General features: G+C 43.0%; 1 protein-coding gene across 1 annotated transcript in view; it reads left to right on the top strand.

Annotated features, from left to right (window-relative positions):
• Positions 1-19,435, top strand: part of gli2a (GLI family zinc finger 2a) — an 89,894-nt gene that overhangs the window by 51,748 nt on the left and 18,711 nt on the right. The window contains exons 4-5 of the mRNA XM_042426900.1: positions 7,766-7,971; positions 12,855-13,058. Coding sequence (XP_042282834.1) covers positions 7,766-7,971; positions 12,855-13,058 — 410 coding nt within the window. The remainder of the gene's footprint in view (positions 1-7,765; positions 7,972-12,854; positions 13,059-19,435) is intronic.

Raw genomic sequence — 19,435 nt, forward strand, 5'->3', positions numbered from 1 at the left:
TCTAAAAGTATTATCTTACATTTCATTGGTTAGGATATACAGTATACCATAGGTTGGAAGTCCAGTTATGTGCTGGGCTTTGCAACTTTTTTTCCTAACCTGACCTAAAAAAGAAACACTTAATTTATTATCTGACTTTATTAAAGTTGCATTACCATAAAAGTCTGGCCTTCTTAACTTTGCCAGGCCTTCTTATGCTTATCTAAAATATTCAAACCCAGGAAGAGAACCCAGGAGTAAGATCAATAGAGGTTTTGTGAGAAAACTGTGCGGTTACATTTAAATTCAGCGAGATCAGGTGATACACAGCGTAGGCCGAGCTATTCATCACCTGCAAAGCGAGGGAAGGAAGGATGGGAGGGGGGGAAAAAAAGTGTGGCCACGCACCCAGTTTGTTTTGATTAATGTGATGTTACTCTGACAGAGTGCTCCCACTAATTCATCAAGACCTTGATCTAGCTGTCTTTTCTCCAGCACGCGCCAAATTCGCCTAATTACGGCGTGTCGTCCCGGCGCGAATGGAGCAGGGTGTCGGCGCTTCGTCAGTGGCTGAGCCGCTGAGCGTCAGGGTTGTACTTCCTGTCTGAGGGATTGTGCTGACTACAAACGGAGCGCTCTTCATCACTGTTTGCATGTAACGTAATGAGAGCTGCAGCTCATTCTGTCACAGCTGTCGTAATGCAGATCCTGCAGCACTCACCTGCCTTGTTCCTTTTAAAGAAACACATTGGGATATCCTGCAGGGATCAACCAATCCAACTTTTTCTCTACTATTATTATTGTTTTTGATATGGAATCAACTTTATCCTGTCAGCACTGGTGTGTGTCAGTACTCGTGTGTGGTTTGAGCCCAAGTGCAACCTTTCTTACAAGTCATTTCCTGAGTATCTTGCAGGTTTCTCGCCACAGTAAGCTCTAGGTTTGTGGTTTATTTCATTGCGTATAGCATGCTGAGGCCTCAGGGAAGCGTAATTGAGAAAGTTAGTTAAGTGTGCAGATGCTTGAAGAGGAATAGTTTGCATGACGTGTTGTCTGACGGTGTCTGAAGGCAAAAAGTGTTTTTTTCCAACCTGTTCTGACAGTGGAAAGGTTGCATACTGAAGCCTTTACAATCCTTCTCTTTCCAAAAGCTGTAAAACACACAGGTGTTTGAACAGGGAAATATGGATCAACATTATATGTATTACCAAATGTTGCAGTGCCAGAACATAGAGCATCTTCACATAAGTACCTTTCAGCACTTTTTTTTTAAATGTTTGATGCAAGATTTAAAAGTAGCAACCTTCTCGTTGTGGTCTCTCTGCCTTTTCCAAACTTAGCATTCCAGAGAGAAGAAACATGCCATATCTGAACTGTCTCTGGAACACATTAGGAAGAACCTCTCATGAGATGACAGTTCAGCTTGGACTTAGAGACAGTACTTATGTGCTGTTTGCTGCAGATTGTGCATCTTTTTGTGCGCAAACCCACAAGCCAGGAAAGCCATCCACCATGCCAGCATGTTTGACCGGGTAATTAGCATCTGAAATCCAACCTTCCGTTCCCAGAACCTCAACGACAACGCAACAGATGAGAAAAACAGATCCCCCGCTCATTCCACAGCCCATATTTATGCTTTTTGGGAAGCAGTCGGGGGGCAAATTGCAGCACTGAAAAGTTGAAATATGCCCAAGGTTTTTGTGTGGCAGAGCTGTGGCCTACACCGCCCCTGTACACAAACAGATGTGGTCCCGCTCACCAGGCAATCAGCCTGGAGCCCCACAGCACGGAATGTGTTGATTAAATACAGTTTACAGATCAGCCATTCGGGTTGATGTTGTTTTTTCCCCTCATTGTTTTGGTTTGGTTAACATGTAAAGGGGAAGGGTGGGGGAGACGAGTGGAGGGTGGAGGGGAGTAAGTGGGGCAGATTCTCGAGGCTGCGGATTGGTTGTCAGTGGTTTTGACAGACGTGTTGTTATCTTATGTTGTTGCGTGCTGGCTCCGGCTTTCGGCTCATCGTCACGGCTAATGTTTGAATGTGGATGCTCCCCTGAGTTCCAGCCAGGAATGTGCTCCTGAAAAGACAAGGGACCCATCAATCAAAAGACTTGAATGTTGCAAATCAATAGCCTGAAATTTTCACGGTTTATTGCACGGTCTCAATGTAATTTTCCTTCCCTCAAAAAAGACTAAATGGTATGTGACAGCAACGGATCCGAATAATGGATAATTACCCTCTGTATAATCCCATCTCATTTAAGTATATTATCCCATCGTTTGACATAGTCTAACTGGGCCCCTCCTTTGTACACAGGCCTTGCTTCTCAGGGAGTACAGTATCACGTTGTGTCCAAATCCTCAGCATCCTGATCAGGGCCCCAAAAACAACTAAGGCAGGATCTTAGCATGTCCCTTGTGGGGTAGCGTGGTGATTTATCTTGATCGCCTTGGCTGCCCAGAAGTACAGAAGGGAGTGTGTCACATCATAATTCATCCCACCCCTAGCCAGCAGGGAAAATGCCAGAGAGGCAAATACTAACTTGTTGGTCAGGTAGGAGGACAGAGAGAGACAGGCAGAGAGTCGCCTCACCTCACCTTGAAAACAGATTTCATGGGCAGCGTCTTGCAGCGGCAAAGACAAGACTGTGAATTGACAGCGTGCTAAGTGAAAATGAGAATTATTACACCTATAGATGCAAGCAGTTTTTTTTTGTTTTTGTTTTTAGAGATGTATTAGATTGGTTGAATGTATCTGTGCAAAATTGTGTTTTTCACTTACCTTTCTTGAAATGAGCTAGTTCATGCAGAGAGTTGCAGACTATGTTACACTCAAAGGTGGGGTAAAAAGCCTCCTGACATAGAATAGGGCAAGATGCACTAATCATTAAGATGGGGATTACAGCACACCAAGAAAACTCTCAAAAAAAACTCTTCTTTCTTATGCACACCTGGCCGATCCTTGCGTGAAATGGCTGATTGTTTGATTGTCAGTTTCTGAAAGTTACAAACATTGACAGACGCAGCCTCCTCCAGGGGGTTTCAGACACTGTTAGATAATCCAACAGGTGCTTCATTTGAAGCTTACTGACCTCATTATACTGTAACCTATGACACCCATGTTGATTTTACACTGTTTGCAAAGCTAACACGGTAAGACCACCACAGCAGAACTGCAATTGCAGAAGTGGACACTCTTCTGTTCTCTTTGATGTTGGATTGGCACCGCATTGGGTAGAATGAAAAAAGAAAGGACACTTAAAAAGACACTCAGTAACATTTTGTTTGAACTCACTGCTAATCGTGCTGCAATCTGCCTCGGCCAGCGGGATCTAACGTACAGGTTCTCTGGTATGCACTTACTCACAGGGGTTACTCATATGCTACAACAAGCTGTACCATGTCCAAATCACTTTTTCTCACAGCAGAGTTTTAACAATGGAACAACAGAGAGCGTGTAATCACACAGTACAGAACACAGGGACAAATAGCAATTACCTTGTTGAAAGCATGTTATCTACTGACTCACACTGGCTTGCTATCTGTCCACCTATCCCTCTCTCTATCATCCTTAGCAGGGCCGACACATGGCACTTTTATTTGGAAAATAATGGATAATTCTGATATTTAAATGCTACATGTAGTGTTTCCCATCCCTCAGCCTTTTTTTTTCCTACAAGGCAGCCACCCAAAGTGTTCAAGTATGATAGAAGTCTCTTTAAATGGCAGGCGCTGATTAAGAGACAGGGCTCTCCCAAGGCTCTGAGGCCCTCCAAGAGCTTCCCATTCAACCTCTGGAAAACACACAGACTTCAAGTAACATCTTGTCAGAAAAAGGGTGGATCGACAAGGCTTCAATAATGGTACCTGCCAGACAGGGCTATTATTTGCTGCCTCCTGACAGGCAACGGCAGTAAATTTCACCTTATTATCAAGGTCTCACATACGCTCTTTGGTCGTTTGAGTGATTTACCGCAGTTAGAGTGGTGTGTGTGTGTGCCGACACGCCGGTTCGCTACTGGCCAAGAAACACATCACTGTTGTTGATGGGTATAGGTTTGAAGTAAAATGTTGCAAATTGGTTTTGGTAGGTGGAGAGTTGGCATGTTTGGTTATAATGAAAATTATCAATATGTGATGTGTAATTAATTTCTTTTCTAAGCAAGTGTTGAAGTTCGGATAACACAATCAGGCGGATCACATTGTCTTATCAACAAATGTCATGAGACTAAGATGTTATTTGAATAACTTTAAAGGATAAGTCTGTATATATCCTATACTCTAAACAACAACGAATTGATTCTGCTAACAAGTATCGTGTGTGTATCCAAAACCTGATATAGCTTATACATCTGTGCCAAAGAGCTCCGAACTATTAAAAACATGTCAATGAGTCACAGCGCTGCACTGGGTGACATGTTACATCAACACTGTTACATTGTTATTTATATTCAATCCCACACACACCATTCTATCGCTGTAAATACTCAACTAGCACTAAATGTGTATTCATCCGCAGCTGAAAATAGTTCCCAGTAAATGAACGATTTACTGCAGTTTTAGTGATGTTTGCTAAAATCTACTGTGACCACCTGTTGTAGGAAAGTACTTTACCTTTTTTTTTTTTTTTAAATTAAGCTGTATGTTTGTGACCCTTTTTTTAAAGGATCTTTGGAGGAACTAATGTGGTTGAGACTAACATGTTGTCGGTTTTGGTTTTTTGAGGATATGTTGAAAAAAAATCAGAAATCAGTAACAAGTTTATTGCCAGGTAGGTTTTTTGACATAAATAAGTAATTTTCTTGGTGTTATGATACACAATATTTAAAGTAAGAGACAATAAAAATATGTCAAATATATTTTAAAGTGAAAAGAGCTGTAGTTTTTAAAAATAAGAGAGCAAGAACAATAAGTAAATACAGAATAATGTCAGCCTTGAACCATGCAAATATGTACCCATTGTGATATAATATGAAATCTGCATCAGTTGGGGACGGAGCGAAAGGCATTTAGTAAACAAATAGATCTATGCTATGTATGGTAGTGTGTAATTAGTTTGATGAGTTCTGAGTCACCCAGTCTGATAAGAAAGAGAGCCAGCACCAGTGCCAGTTTACCCAGGTAGTCCTTCAGTGAAGCACCCGAGCACTAATCTTAGGAGGCACTGCCAAATTCTCTGTATGCTGCTTAGATTCGGACCGAGGGAAGCGTGTTTTTGTGTATGGAGCGTCTGTTTCTTCTCACTTCTCCCCTCCCGCCCAGAACAGAGGGCTCTTTATGGTTGTTTGTAGGGGAAGAGTGGGCCTGACGGCAGAAAGTTGGCCCTCAGACAAGGCCGGCAGTCTGCAGGCGCTTACTGGAAATGGAGCGAGGGCCGAGGCTCTGGGTTGGTTGGCTCGGTCCTGAGTTGGGCAGGGCCAGTCCGGTCCGGGTACAGGTTGGCGTCCACACAGAGACAGTGAATGAGAGACTGAGCAGGGAAACTCTGAAGGGTAGATTGGGATGGGGAGGAGGGGGGGGAGAAGTTGTGCCAACCATGCTTGCTAGGCCCACCTTTCACAGTCACAGCCAATAACTACAACCTGGACCAGTCACACTCATTTCATCAGTCAAGTCATTTGACAACCCTGACTTGATTCTTTTCAGGTGCATCAACACGCAAACAGTATCATCATTTCAACATTTTCACCATTTACTGAGCTTGAGGAATCTATTTTGAATAATAAGTATTTTGGTTTGCAGTCAATCACCAGAAAGACAGAAAACTTTGGATGTCAACTTGTCCCCCAGGAGGTCAAAGACTTTAACTGAATTAAATTAAATTAACTTCATAAATCATGTTTAATCAGGGCATCCTTTTTAGACGAGCCATTCCTTACACCCTTATTCTCACACATACACACACATGTTTTGTACCCAGCATGCAGTAGATGCTGCCAAGAGTCAAAACCACACATATAACCACTCATTTGTTCACAGCAGCCATCAAGCTGCTATAACGACAAGCTGAAGCGGATTTTGCTCTCAGGCACTCATAAAGTCAACTATTCTTTTATTTTAATTGCTTTGTATTGTTGTGTTTGAGTGTCACTGTCTTGTATTGTGTCGCAAAGTTTTGCTGTGTGGATGTATTTTCTACAAAAGACTAGCCCATGATTATGAGACTAAAGGTTAAAGTGAAGTGATCAGAGACAAAGACAATTGATAGATGATGTTATTGAGTTCGCTAACCTGATGTCTTGACAGATTACATCTGGACCAGCGTAAATCACTTCATCTTCTCGATTAAAAAACTCAAAATTAGGGAGTAAAATGACCAACTTTTTTCGAGAAAAATGTCGAATGTTGAACTGACGGTGACCTCAAACTTGAATTCCATCTTGAAAGACGGCTGCAATACCTAACATTTTACTCATTTGTTACTCAGGCTCGTTGTGTGCGGCCCTCCTCTACCTCACTGACAGCATGTACTAAATCATTAGTCTGGTCATTTCTGCTGAAGAGAGAACTTTCCATAGCTTCTCTCTTTCTTTCTTTGAAGAGAATGAATGATGAGTTAAAGGTGCTACGTAGATTCCAGTAATGTCCTGTCCAGTAATTCAGTTTCATGAAGATATTGCCTTACAAACTATCGATCATAGTATGTGTGTGCCAGTTAGCTAATACCTCCATCAATAGCTAATACATCCAGCTTATATCTCAATAAACTTTCTGAACTATTCCTTATATACTTGTAAAAAGGCTGTTCTTTGCTTTCTTCTTCTTGAATCAGTTCATCAAGTTGTTAGCAAGGTAGCAAACAGAAGTTAGTGTTAAATCCCTGAAACAGTGTTCACAATTGATTGCATTACAACCAAACTCTGTCATTGTCTTGTCTCTGTTGTTGTCATTCATGGTTTCTCCCGCTCAAGAGCCTTTCTGAGGGCTGAATTTCTACCAGGTGTTCTTACCACACACTGAGGCAGCAACAGGCCGCTTATCAGCGCTGAAGAACACTAGGTCGACATAAGTACTAGTGCCCCTTCAAAGGGTTGTGCCACTGCCAGCGGCCAGCAGACGTTTTTATCTAGAGTTCAGCCCCTCAGGGGCTATCAAGAATTACAACACCCACTTGTCTGTGTTTCTGCAAGCAGAGCCGCCCAATACCTGCCAGAGATGACAAATTTACTGTATAGCCTGATGTGACCGGCAGGCTGTCTGACAACTTCAGACGAGACTTCTTTCCTTTTTGCCAAAAGGTGGCTAAAAGCAGCTACTTAAGGTTTTTGAGCATCCGGTAGCACTCTCATCATACACAGTGTAAAACCTGATGTGAGAGACCCTGTTGTTTTGCCCACCCAAACAGACAGAGAGTACGCTCCTTCGTAGCCTCGCAGACGAAAGCCCTCGGTCTCGACTTGTCTGTACCTTTAGGGCTTAATAGGAGAAGGCAAACAAAAGGGGGTTATTATGTATTAGCTGTGGGACCGGGGAGGGGAAAGGATGTAAGTGGATTGAGACTGCAGACACGTTTGTGGAATAACAGAAGTTAAGGCTTGTCTATGAACATACCAGTGAAGATCACTCTAGATAATAACTGAGCACAATGCAAGTAATCAAATTAACTTAGACTGACTCCACACCCTCTATTTCCCACTATCTGTTGTCTCTCTGTTCAACTTTCACCTTCATCCACCACTATCCTATGTTTTTCTATCATTCTCTCTCTTATCTCTCTTACCTCCCTTCTTATATAGTTTATTTAAATTTGTCTCTTTGTTTTTTTACTGTACCTCCTTCTCCCCAGACCTCCAGGACTGACGGGCAGTCCAGTCATCTCAGATATTTCCCTGATCCGTCTATCGCCCCATGCGCCGGCCGGGACGGGTGAGTCACCGTTCAGCCCTCCACACCCTTACGTCAGCCCCCACATGGAGCACTACCTACGTTCAGTGCATGGCAGCCCCACCCTCTCCATGATCTCAGCAGCACGAGGACTGAGTCCTGCTGAAGGTGAGACTCACCACACACCAGCATTGTAGCACTAACAAAGAATCTAGTCAAGCTAGCTAGCAAAAACTGCTTTGTAAGCTAAAAAACCTACAAAACAGTTGTCCGGGGAACTGTTACGTATTTCTATACTTGTCAAATTCATTTTTATATATGCTTCTATATATATTGAGAGGTTCCTACTTGAGTCACTTTTGCACTGCTTGCACAGGAGTACTGATATAGTGCCCTCAGTGTCACTCACTTGACTGGGTGGTTGGACCTCTTCCTGTGACGTCAATCAGGCACTGCGCTCAGTGTTGGTTTCCTTTCATTTAAGTTCCCAAATAGACACAAACAGAAACTAAACTAAAATACCTCAGGAATGAGGATTATCATTTATTGTCCATCATGGTTTAAAAAAAAAAAGATTTAGTCCGTATTTTAGAACAAATCAGGCGTTGCGGCACACCTCCACAGGGTTGTGGGGGGGATGTGGGCGTGTTAATTTATAACCGCTGTGAAACAATCGGAAAATAACACTGCCCACTGCTGCTCTCTCTCATTCTCTCTCCCTCTTTCTTTCTCTCTCTCTCTCTCTCGCTGGTGCTCTCAGTTCACTCGTGTGCTCTCTCTCTCTTTCTTTTTCTCTCATCTTTTTCAGGAAGCCATCAGCAAAGTCTAACATTATTAAACGAAGGGAAATGTCCTCCCATCGTCCTAGTAACGTCTTTGTCCTCCCTCATGTGAGGGCTGAACAGCTCTGATCAGTCTGATCGCCGGCTGTGATTGGCCACCGCAGCATCACGGCGGGTTGCTTTTCTCCAAAAGTTGATTCTAGTTCAACTTTCTCTCCACATGCCGCCCCTGCGGCCTCCCACCCCCGCAGCCTGAACGCACTACCCCCATTCAAATGAATGGGAGGACTGGCATTTTCGCCGCAACGCCTGATTTGGTGTGAATTCAGCCTTGCTGACTCTTAGCCGCACACCAGTCTCATTCATTCCTATCTCTAATCTTTGTCCCCGTGGTATCTGCCCTGAATGGCTCATATTAGGTGAGACCCACCTTCGTGAAGGTTGGCAGCCAGTAAAAACACAGATGACAACCTGTGATTGTGAGACGTCTCCACAACTGACTCCACTTAGAAATGTCGTGTCCTCGAAAAACTAAAAAGGGCTGCACTGTCAATCACTGACTCCACCTGTAACAAACTTTGTAGATTTATCACCCTCTACCATTTCTCTGAGTAGTCTTTCCCTTTCACTCCAATACCAATTATACAGCTGTGACACATGCTGTGTCCATGTCCTGACATCAATCAAAAGTATACACGTCACAGTGTGTTCTTTATACACAGTATATTCACCCTCTGGGTGTGACAGAAGGATTTGGCTCCAATTTAGCCTCTTAAAGGAAATTTTGGTTATATAGCTCTTTTTTAAAGTATGCGCTAAAATAAACTGAGTAATAGATACTGCTGTCACATGCTGTCATTGCCTTGTGCACCTATAGAAGCTTGAATTACTTCAAAAGCGCAGGCACATATGTTCATCCATAAACACTTTTCTACCTGTCATGCATGTGCAAAATGGAAACACTCAGCCTTAGCCTCATGATGTATGCAGTGTCCGCAGAATGAAGAATAAGCTGCGAGTGATGTGGAAAATCTTTCAAATGGCAGCTATTCTGCACCTGCTTTTACAGTTAAAATTAAGGAGGTGAGATTAGAGTTAGTCAGAAGTCATATATCCTGTTCACTATAAACCAACTCTGTGTGCTTGACAGGAGCACACACACATTTAGGTTTACACAGCTGATTATTTAACCAACAGTGATAATTAGTCTTACATCGTATATGTTGCCCTAAATTAAATACTGAAGCACACCTTTCATCAAACGCGTTTTGCATGTGTGTGCATGCTGGTGATTTGCGAGTATACTTTGCGGTACAGGGAACTTTCCTGCTCGTTTGTATGTGTATGTGTTTGGGCAGGGGAAACCATGGCAATTAGCACAGACGCAAACATGCGGAGCCCCTGAACTATTGAGTTCACACGATGACAGACCTGTCCTCGCTACCCCTGTTTAAACAACAGGTCGAATAAGAGAGGAGCCACAGGCCTGCAGCCGGCACCGATAAATCACCGAGCACACGCTGCTGGCAAGTAATACCTCCCCACCTTTCAAGAGAAACAATGCGGAAGAGATGCTGTCACTGATACAGTGGCAGGGAAGTATGGCACCAAATGGAGGGAATTCTGCAGCGCTGCAGAACATAAATAAAGTCTGCTCAGTAGAGCATGTCTAAACCTCCGATAGGGATACCTGGGTGCCAGGCATGTGTTGAGGGTTGTTTATGAAACCCTAACAGCTTAAGGTATACTATATAAATTAGGGTTGGGCAATCCAATCTGGATTACTGGAGATCGCCGATAGACAATGCGATCGCCAGGGTGCGCAGGAGTAGGAGGAGGTGGGGGGGGGAGTTACGTCACAGCATCATGTTCCATTTAACATTGTTATCATATCTTTAATATCACAATCCAAATCATATCCATAATTTTAACTACTCTTATGGAGCGCAGAGCAAAGTTCTGGGGAGCAGGCGTGTGGAGAACAGAGATGAGGAGTGTCAGATCCATAGAAAAGAGATGGCAAACTGGTGTCACTCATTACTCATATTGATTAACAGGACTCAGCGAGCGGACATGCAGCTCCACCAGAAACATCTCTCAATGCACAGTAGGGCACAGATTCTAGAGATTATTTTTATAACATTATAGATCTGATAATAACTTAGTCGGTGTAGGAAAAACCGATCGTCAATCATCCCTATGATCCGATCACCAATTGGCACAAGTCTAATATAAATAACCATGATCTCCAGTGTAATTCCATATTATAATAATTCATTTAATTAAATGAGAATTGCTGTTAGTTATGCACTTTATTTATAACATTTACAGTGTCTCTGGAGCCAAAACTACAAGGCAAAGAAAGATATTTTTGTAAAAGTAAGGACCATATTGTTATACTTTTGTAGTCCACACTGCATATCTGACTACTTGTGACAGAGTAGTAGCATCCACTCTTAAGCCATGCAAGTGGCATACATTGCAATGTTGGCCATTCGGCTGGTCCACCATGTTTACATTCCCCATAGGATGAATCATAGTGACTGGTAATCCCCTGACTTTTCTTCCAGCACCACCAGCAGGTTGATATTTGTGGTTTTGGGGGAAATAATTCAATAACTATTGGATGGATTTCCTTTAAATTTGTTACAGATATTCATGAGCCACACAGGATGAATTATAAGAACTCTTTACTTTACTCTTTACTGTACTTTGTGTTCAGTGCTTATTCGCAAATGGTAGCATGCTAATGTGCTAGTTAGATGGTTAACGTGGTAAACATTATATCTGCTAAACATCAACACGTTTTCATTGTGAGCATGTTAGTATGCTGACGTTAGCATTTAGCTCAAAGCACTGCTGTGCTAAAGTACAGCCTCACCGAGCCGCTAACATGGCTGTAGACTCATAGTCTTGTTTAGCTTCAATCTATGAAACTATAATATGAGAAATTGTGTTTGGAAAACATCTCTGCCAACCAACATAATCTTTCGTCTGGGTTTACTGGGACTAGCTGGGAATGTAGTTGCTACCTCTCATCTCAATGTGTTCGTAAGTGACATCACACACACACACACACACACACACAAACCCTCAGACACAAAGTGCTACTCTGCGGAGGTGGTAACGTGATCTGGCAACCATGGAGAAACTGAAGGAATATGCCTGGATCACTGCTGCTGGAGCACAAACACACTGCCTGTGCACTGTTACCACAGCCATGGCCTAATAGGTTCTGATGGATCCAGATTTTTGGTTTATGTGTGCGCTTATGTGTATGTGTCTGTGTGTGTGCAGAGGGTGGGGGGAGGCTGTGGTTTTTCTCCCCCCCCCCCCCTCCCAATATCCCCCACCCAGTGATCCCAACCCCCACTTCCCCCCATGTTTCTACCACCATGCATATTAATCCACCATTGGCCCACACCCCTGTCTCCTCCACACACTCATGCACTGGGGTAAAGAGGGGGCGAGAGCAGGAAATGGAGGAAAGGGGGACGCGGGCTCAGTTAGATGTAGGAAAACCAATCCATCTCTCACTCTTATAGTTCCTGACACTTTTAAATGTGACTTTACCGGTGCAGGTGTTAACACATTTTACGTCAATATTACCTTTGCACATGCAGCATTTCAGGCTTCCTCAGCAATATAAGTGTGTGTGTGTGTGCATGCCTGCACTCTGTGTCTGACTTCAGCCTGTCAAACAAATGCATAAACAACACCAGAGAAGTGCAGGAATGTGGTATTCCTTCTTTCTGTAGCTCCCCCCCCCCCTTCCCCTTCCCCAACACCCCCTCTCTGCCCTGCTCCATCTCTGCCTCTGCTTCCTTTACTCCCTAGAGATATTTTCCCATAACCCTGCAAGCCTCAAAGACATCAGACACCTTTTATCAAAAGCCTCATGCCCTGGGGCACGCACGCAAGCACAAATCTTCAAATCTGTAAAGCAGGGCACTCGTCTCCTCTGTTGAGTCCTTGTTGCAACCTTTCTGTGCACATCTTAGTTTCTGTCATTCTGTCAAGGGGTAGTGTGTGTCAAATGATGAATGTGAATGTATTAATTACCAGAAAAATAAAGCATTTAGATTAGCGCAGATTTACAGGGTCATGACCTCTGTACTGGAGGAGTAGCACTGATTGTAATAATCTTGACAGAAGTCATCTCCTGACTGGTTAATTCTGCAATATTGTATTAGAGGACAAGTATTTCAAGAAGAAAAAGTTAACCTCTTCTCCTTTATCTCCTCTTTGTTCCTCCCGTTTCTGCTGCAGTGACCCACGAACACTTGAAGGACCGTGCCTTGTTCAGTCTTCCCCCTCCGCCACCGGGGGCCAACCCCACAGAGTACTACCACCTGATGGCCAGCGCCAGCCAGCGAAGCCCGTACGGTGACCTCCTGATGCAGAGCAGTGCAGCGGCGGCAGCAGCGGCGGCGGCTGCAGCTCATCTACCAGAATACATCAGCCCCGTGGATGGTGAGGATAAGACATCTCGCTACGTTGTCTACTGACGCAGTGTAACAGCACATGTGCAGACACAACTTGTTATTGATAATTTTAGATTTACACTGTATGCATCAGTAGCAACAGTGTGATTGAACAGCAAAAACACACGGCCCAATCACAGTCGTAGGGTGATGTTAACAAGTGGTGCTTCTTTTTCTCATAAACAATCTTTGGACTAGAAAGGCACAGGCTTGCAAAGAGTTTTATCTGAACTATATGTTAGCCAAGTGTGTTTTTGGCTAAGAGTCAACCAATTATCAGCTTTTTTTTATCCGATTGCTGATATGCGCTACTTCAGCTGTGATGCCGCAGCCAACCAATCTGATTGGTTACACGTCATGAGTAATAGCCTATCAACACTGAAGGCCGTGCATGATGCTGTGCTACAGACGGTACAAAGAAGCATTTGCAGAGCGAAGCTGTGTTTCGAAGGTAAGGCAGCAGATATTGCCGAAGTTGCAATAAACATCAAAGTCCTCTATGCTGAAGTTTTAAAAACACCACAATCTCTTTGCTGAAAATGCCCAAATAATGCACTTTGTTGCAGTGATGTAACGTATCGAGTCTCGTATTCAGCCGTAGTAATCATTAGTAATGAAGTAGCCTAGTTTTGAATGACAGGTTCCCTGCTATCACTTAAATAAACAGTGGTGGAGTAAGTACTCATATCCTTTACTTAAGTAAAAGTATCAGTACCACAATGTAAAAATACTTCATTGCAAGTAAAAGTCCTGCACTTAAATAAGGAAAAGTACAAAGTATTACCAGCTAAATTTACTTAAAGTATTAAGGTAAAAGTACTTGTTTTGCACAAAATCGGGCTGTGACTGATATATTAAATACATTTAACAAAGTCCATTATTATTACTGATAAGTCAAGCAGCATTTTATTGTTGTAGCTGCTCGAGGTGGAGCTAGTTTGAACTGTGTGGGGTATAAAATAAATCTTAGTGGTCTGGAGATGATAAATTGAGTAGGAAAGAAGAAAAACATAGTTCTGCTACATAAAATTTAATTTGGATTAATTTTTCAGAACTTTTCTTTCATCTTTGTGTTTTTGTAAAATATTGGAGAGTTTAACCTCTTTGGGTCTTAAACAGTTATTTATTTAAAACCATGTGAGAGGAAATGTCTCTTTGGTGGAACTGCAAACAACTCCGACATCTGAAACATGACTAACTAAAGACACAAATACACACTGATTTATTTTGAAAGGGGATACAAGCCAAAAAGTTTGGAAACCACTGGTTTAATCTTTAACAAAGCGTGGTGGGGATAAACTCATCATTATGTTATTTAATGTAAAATCTTCATCTGAAAAGTAACTAAAGCTGTCAAATAAATGTAGTGGAGTAGAAAGTACAATATTTCCCTCTGAAATGTAGTGGAGTGGAAGTATAAAGTAGCGTCAAATGGAAATACTCAAGTAAAGTACAAGTACCTTAAAACTGTACTTAAGTACAGTACTTGAGTAAATGTACTTAGTTACTTCCCACCACTGCATTTGAGTAATTGAAACCAACTAAAGGCTTTACAAAGCTGTTTTGCTGCAATAAATGAAGCATAGTCGTGCATTAAAATTGTGCATTCTAAATTTGAACATAAAGATTTTCATTTTTACTGCAAATGTATATTGATTCTTAATATCAGTTATCAGTGTCCTTGATTACTAATAATCGGTATCTGTCCTGAAAAAACATATCAGTCAACCCCTAATTGTGGCCTTTTGGCAAGTTACCAATGGCATTAATGTAAATTAGTTACCGCAGATATGATCAGCCAACACTTAACAGGTAAAAACGAGTCATTTCCAGCTGAAAGTCAGAAGCCTGCAGTACCTGAATGGTTTTCATATCAGTCTCAGATAGATAAAAGATTCAAGAGACTGGTTAGCCTTCGAGCTTAGAAATTTATATAAACTTGAAACCAGATCCAAAACAGAACCAATGGAAAGTTTACTTGATCACTAACATGATATGTTTCTGATATTTTCATGTCAAAAACTATATCGCACTCCCATTCTGGGAACACTAAAGCACATGCATGTCTTTCATCCGCGGTACAAGAGTAACAGCCTAACTTAACAGCCATCTTGCCCTTTGTTCTCAGCACCAGGCATGTTGATACCATCCTCTTATTCTTCCTCTTGAGGCTTTCTCATGGAAGAGTTCCCCACATCAAAGCTAGTGGAGCTTTTTAGTCTTATACGTAGCATGGGGGCCACGGCTGGTGTAAGGGTTGAAGGTGCATAAACACTAAAAGCCCCAAGGCCAGGAGCTCGTAAAAACACGTGTTACCGTAGAGTCTCTCATTCTGATGGTGTTTCAGGTGTGTTTGTACTGTTATTATGAGTAACATCCTACAAAACAAATCCAGGGTAACCTTAAAAGGGCACATGGAGAATGTTGGCAATGTGAGACGTAGTAATGTTACCCTTCGTCTCTGCTCTTTTTCTGTGTCAGGCTGTTATGGCAAGGATTAACCTTGTGGTCTGTGTGTGCTGTTCACTTAATGGCAGGGATGCGGCAGGTTAACTCTAACACACACACACACACACACACACACACACGGGGGCACACACAAACAGCCAGGCAAATAGGCAGGCAAACGCTCACACACTGGCACACGTGTTTGCACACAAACTCACAGAGACCAGACTGTTCTTTAATGCCAGTTAGAACCTCGGCCCCCCTATCAAAATGACGGTCAGGCACCAGAACAGACGTTTGATTTCAGCGGCGAAACACATCCAAGAAACCTTCAGCCCTTATGAATGGGGGATAGAAAGCGGACAGAGTGGAAAACTGCCCGTGAAAGTCAGCCTTTTCGATGCCTGATAATCAAATACTCCCCTTGGCACCGACACCGGCTCCGCTCCATCCAGTAGCCCTCGCTCTTTTCTTTCATCCCATCCAACCACCCACCCAGAAAAAAAAAAAAAAAAAAACTGCCCCGCCGCTTTCACCACTAATGCAGGCATCCTCACGCACAGGTAGGAAAACACAACAGAGAGGGAAAAAAATGGAATCAGATACGGGATCGCTTGGCAATTAATCCTTTTTTTTTTTTTTTTTTTTAAACGACCTCAATCACTTAGTTAAACACACCGGTGCTGAAAGGAAAGGGTGAGGAAGAGTTAGGGGGCCTTGCAGAAACTGTAGACCACCTCTTTCACTTCCCTCCTCCTCCCCTACGTTACCTCCAACCACCTCAGTGACCGCCACTGTACTGCCTTGCCCACACTTGTTTGGGGAGGCTGTTTGCTCAAATAGCCACAACCCCCACCTCCCCTCATCCCTATTGCCTGCTCCAACGCAGCGTCCACACTTGCTGCCACCATCCCAGCAGCTTTTATTTAGTGTTCTACCATGCTAGGAGTGATGTGGTCAGGTTTTGGCCACTCTACCAGTCTGGAGGCTCTTCCATTGCGGCCTCCAGACACAGGGCCCATATTGACCCAGGCAGCCAGCTAATGGTCTGTGCTGGCAGCCTCGGCCTGAATCAAAGGCTTTATTTACTGCCAGGGCATGGGAGGAGTAGTGGCAGAGGTGGCAAATATGTGCTTCATCCCCTGCCGTTTGTTTTGGAAGGCAGTGCAGATAAAACCATATTAAAAATCAATTTATGCAGTAATATTCAGCAGACCCACCGCAAGAACTAGGAGTCCTCAGTGAACCCATAGTATGGCTTCTCACCCACCCTCCCCCTCCCACCTCTTTTCCCTATGGGCAAGTGAAATTGCAAGGCTTACGGTTGAACCATGCAACACTGAGCGCCGCTGTGAGAAATGTGCTGGTGGAAAAGCTGCGGACACATGCGTCAGTATAGGTTTTCGGACAGGGCTGCAGGTCTTACTGGTGCACTTATGAATTTAAGGATTTACTGTTGGGCACACCTCAAGCCAGACACTTAAACACAGGGATTTCTCTGTGGAATATGAGGAAGACATCATTTAAAAATGCTGCAGTGATGTTGTTAAGTTTTGGAGTGCCACAACGACAGACCCCCACAGACCATGGGGGATTTCTTTCCATGTCGCCAGTCAAAACACGAACCTACCCAGAGAAATGGTTGTTGGACTACTCTTGTTTCACTGTGTAAAGATCCATACGCTGCTTGTTGGGTTTTCCTTACACGCGAATTGCCAAATGGACAGGACTCCTAAACAAACATAGTGTTAGTAGTGGTTGTAAAGACCTCACTGAAACGCTCAGTTGCTTCTGGTAGTCAGTGTCAGTCTATGGTGTGTTTTTCAAACATTAATCACTGCCCTTATCTGGCGAGAGTGACATGCAGACTGAGAGAAGCACACAGGGCTAAAACTACAAAAATACATTTTGTTCCAAGGACGCAATGTTAAAAAAATAATCAATTTCAAATCTTTAAATCTAGTATTGTCTTACTTGTCTTTAATAAATAAATGTGGTCAGTAGTTTAGGGTCATTTCATATCTTAATTAAAGAAAACGTTGCTTCAAGTTGAATCACGCATATATTTTTAAATTTGTTTCAAAGCTGTTTGCTATGTGAAAACACACTTGATGTTCTACAGACTTGCAAACATTCTGGTGCCAGGCGTGATCATTGGTGGAAAATCCTTTAAACACAACATGTGACAAATGAAGGACTGTATTCAAAATGATCATTTGCATCAGGTTAGGCGATCACAGAGTTATAAATTCTTGTGAAGACACATTACAGACTACAAGTTGGACCCTGACCAATCATACTTTACCATCTTTCTTGACTTTCAGAGGTGATCACACATCATTCCTCTTTGCATTGCCATTTTTACAGTTGTGGGCTGAAGGGTGCTCTATGCTCCTATTGGCTAACGTTAAACTAGGCGAGAGAAGGTATTGGGATGTTTAAAGGTATCCCAGTTTCTGCATCAGTTTTCTTCCATTGTGATGCACTACATGGGATAAGGTTATGGTTCCGGCAAAAGAGAAGGAGAGAATTATTTCCCAAATAAGAACATGTGAATATTTTTTTCCAGTGAAAGCTGGATTCAGTGGTAATAGCTTTCACCATCTTTACCTCCACTTGCCCCTAAGAGAGCATTTATATGATGTCATTCTCCATCCCTCTCTCATTTCCTGTCATCTCTCCAATCCGCTCTCAAATAAAGGCACAAAATGCTCCAAAAAAGAATAAATATATTATTTATACTGACAGAAGGAAGTCTGCTTATAAAAGATCAGTCTCTAAATGCCATTTGGGGACAACATTGTGCAAGGGTTTCTTTAAAAACTATCATTTTAATATGAGAGGAGATTATTTTTTATAGATGACATTTGTTTCCATCAGAGAAGTCTTTCCATGTACAGGCAGCTAGAGGATGATCCAGGCAATATTTCCTCACTCAGTTCCCGAGACTACCAAAGTAAAACCTGTAGTTGTTACAGTACACAGAAAGCTGGTCTCAGTCTTTCAACCCCGATAGAAGGAAACACCGATTCCAACATTACCGAAAAGACATTTAAGTATGATTAGCATTAGCATTGGGTACACCATCATTACTGTAAGTGTAAATAAAGTCACATTATGATATTTCACACTGGGAGGCATTCAGAAAACTGTTTATATATGAGTGAGCAGGTATGTAAGGGGTGGGTGGGCAGAGAAATATCAGAGCGGCTTGCGGGAAAAACGTTGAATCTCCCACGACAAAAGCAGCGGCCAAAGTAAATGTCTGCCACCCCAAGGAAAAAGAGATTTTAGTGTTGATGCAGCAGAGGGAGAGAGGGAGATAGATTTGTGTACTGATGTGGTGGTGGAGGAGGTGGGGGCGTGAGGGGGTCGGTCCCCTCAGACTGCATACACAAACACTTAACTATATGTTGGTTCATGAGCACATGGGTGGAAGTGTGTGCGTAAACACACTAGCAAACACAACGGCGGCTTTTGGCTGGACACTGGGGGCTCATAGAGGATTCAGCGCGAGCTCCTCGCTAATAAAATTCACAGTGTTAGTATTAGTGAGATTTAGCAGGGAAAATAAACATTTTCCCACTCCAGCTGCCCCGGGGGTTGGCTTGGCTGGCTGAAGATGTGGAGGCCTGGGGCCCTGCTGGCAAAAACTCAAACTGCGGTGTGTTGGGCGGGGGAGGAGTGTCCAGAGTAGAGCAGCTCCTGTTCATCATGGAGGGGGGAGTTAGCCGAGACCTGATTCACCCCAGATAAGGTCAAGGGGGACACACCAAAGATTATACACTCACAGCCAAATGGATGACACATATGGTGTCAGCTGATTGAATTTGTTTGTAAAGTACATTAAGAAAGATGATGGTTTAAAAGAAGAATTTTGAAAATCCATTAGCCAGATCCAAACTAAAGCCAACAATC

This window comes from Thunnus maccoyii, chromosome 11, assembly GCF_910596095.1.
Source record: "Thunnus maccoyii chromosome 11, fThuMac1.1, whole genome shotgun sequence".
Taxonomy (NCBI): domain Eukaryota; kingdom Metazoa; phylum Chordata; class Actinopteri; order Scombriformes; family Scombridae; genus Thunnus; species Thunnus maccoyii.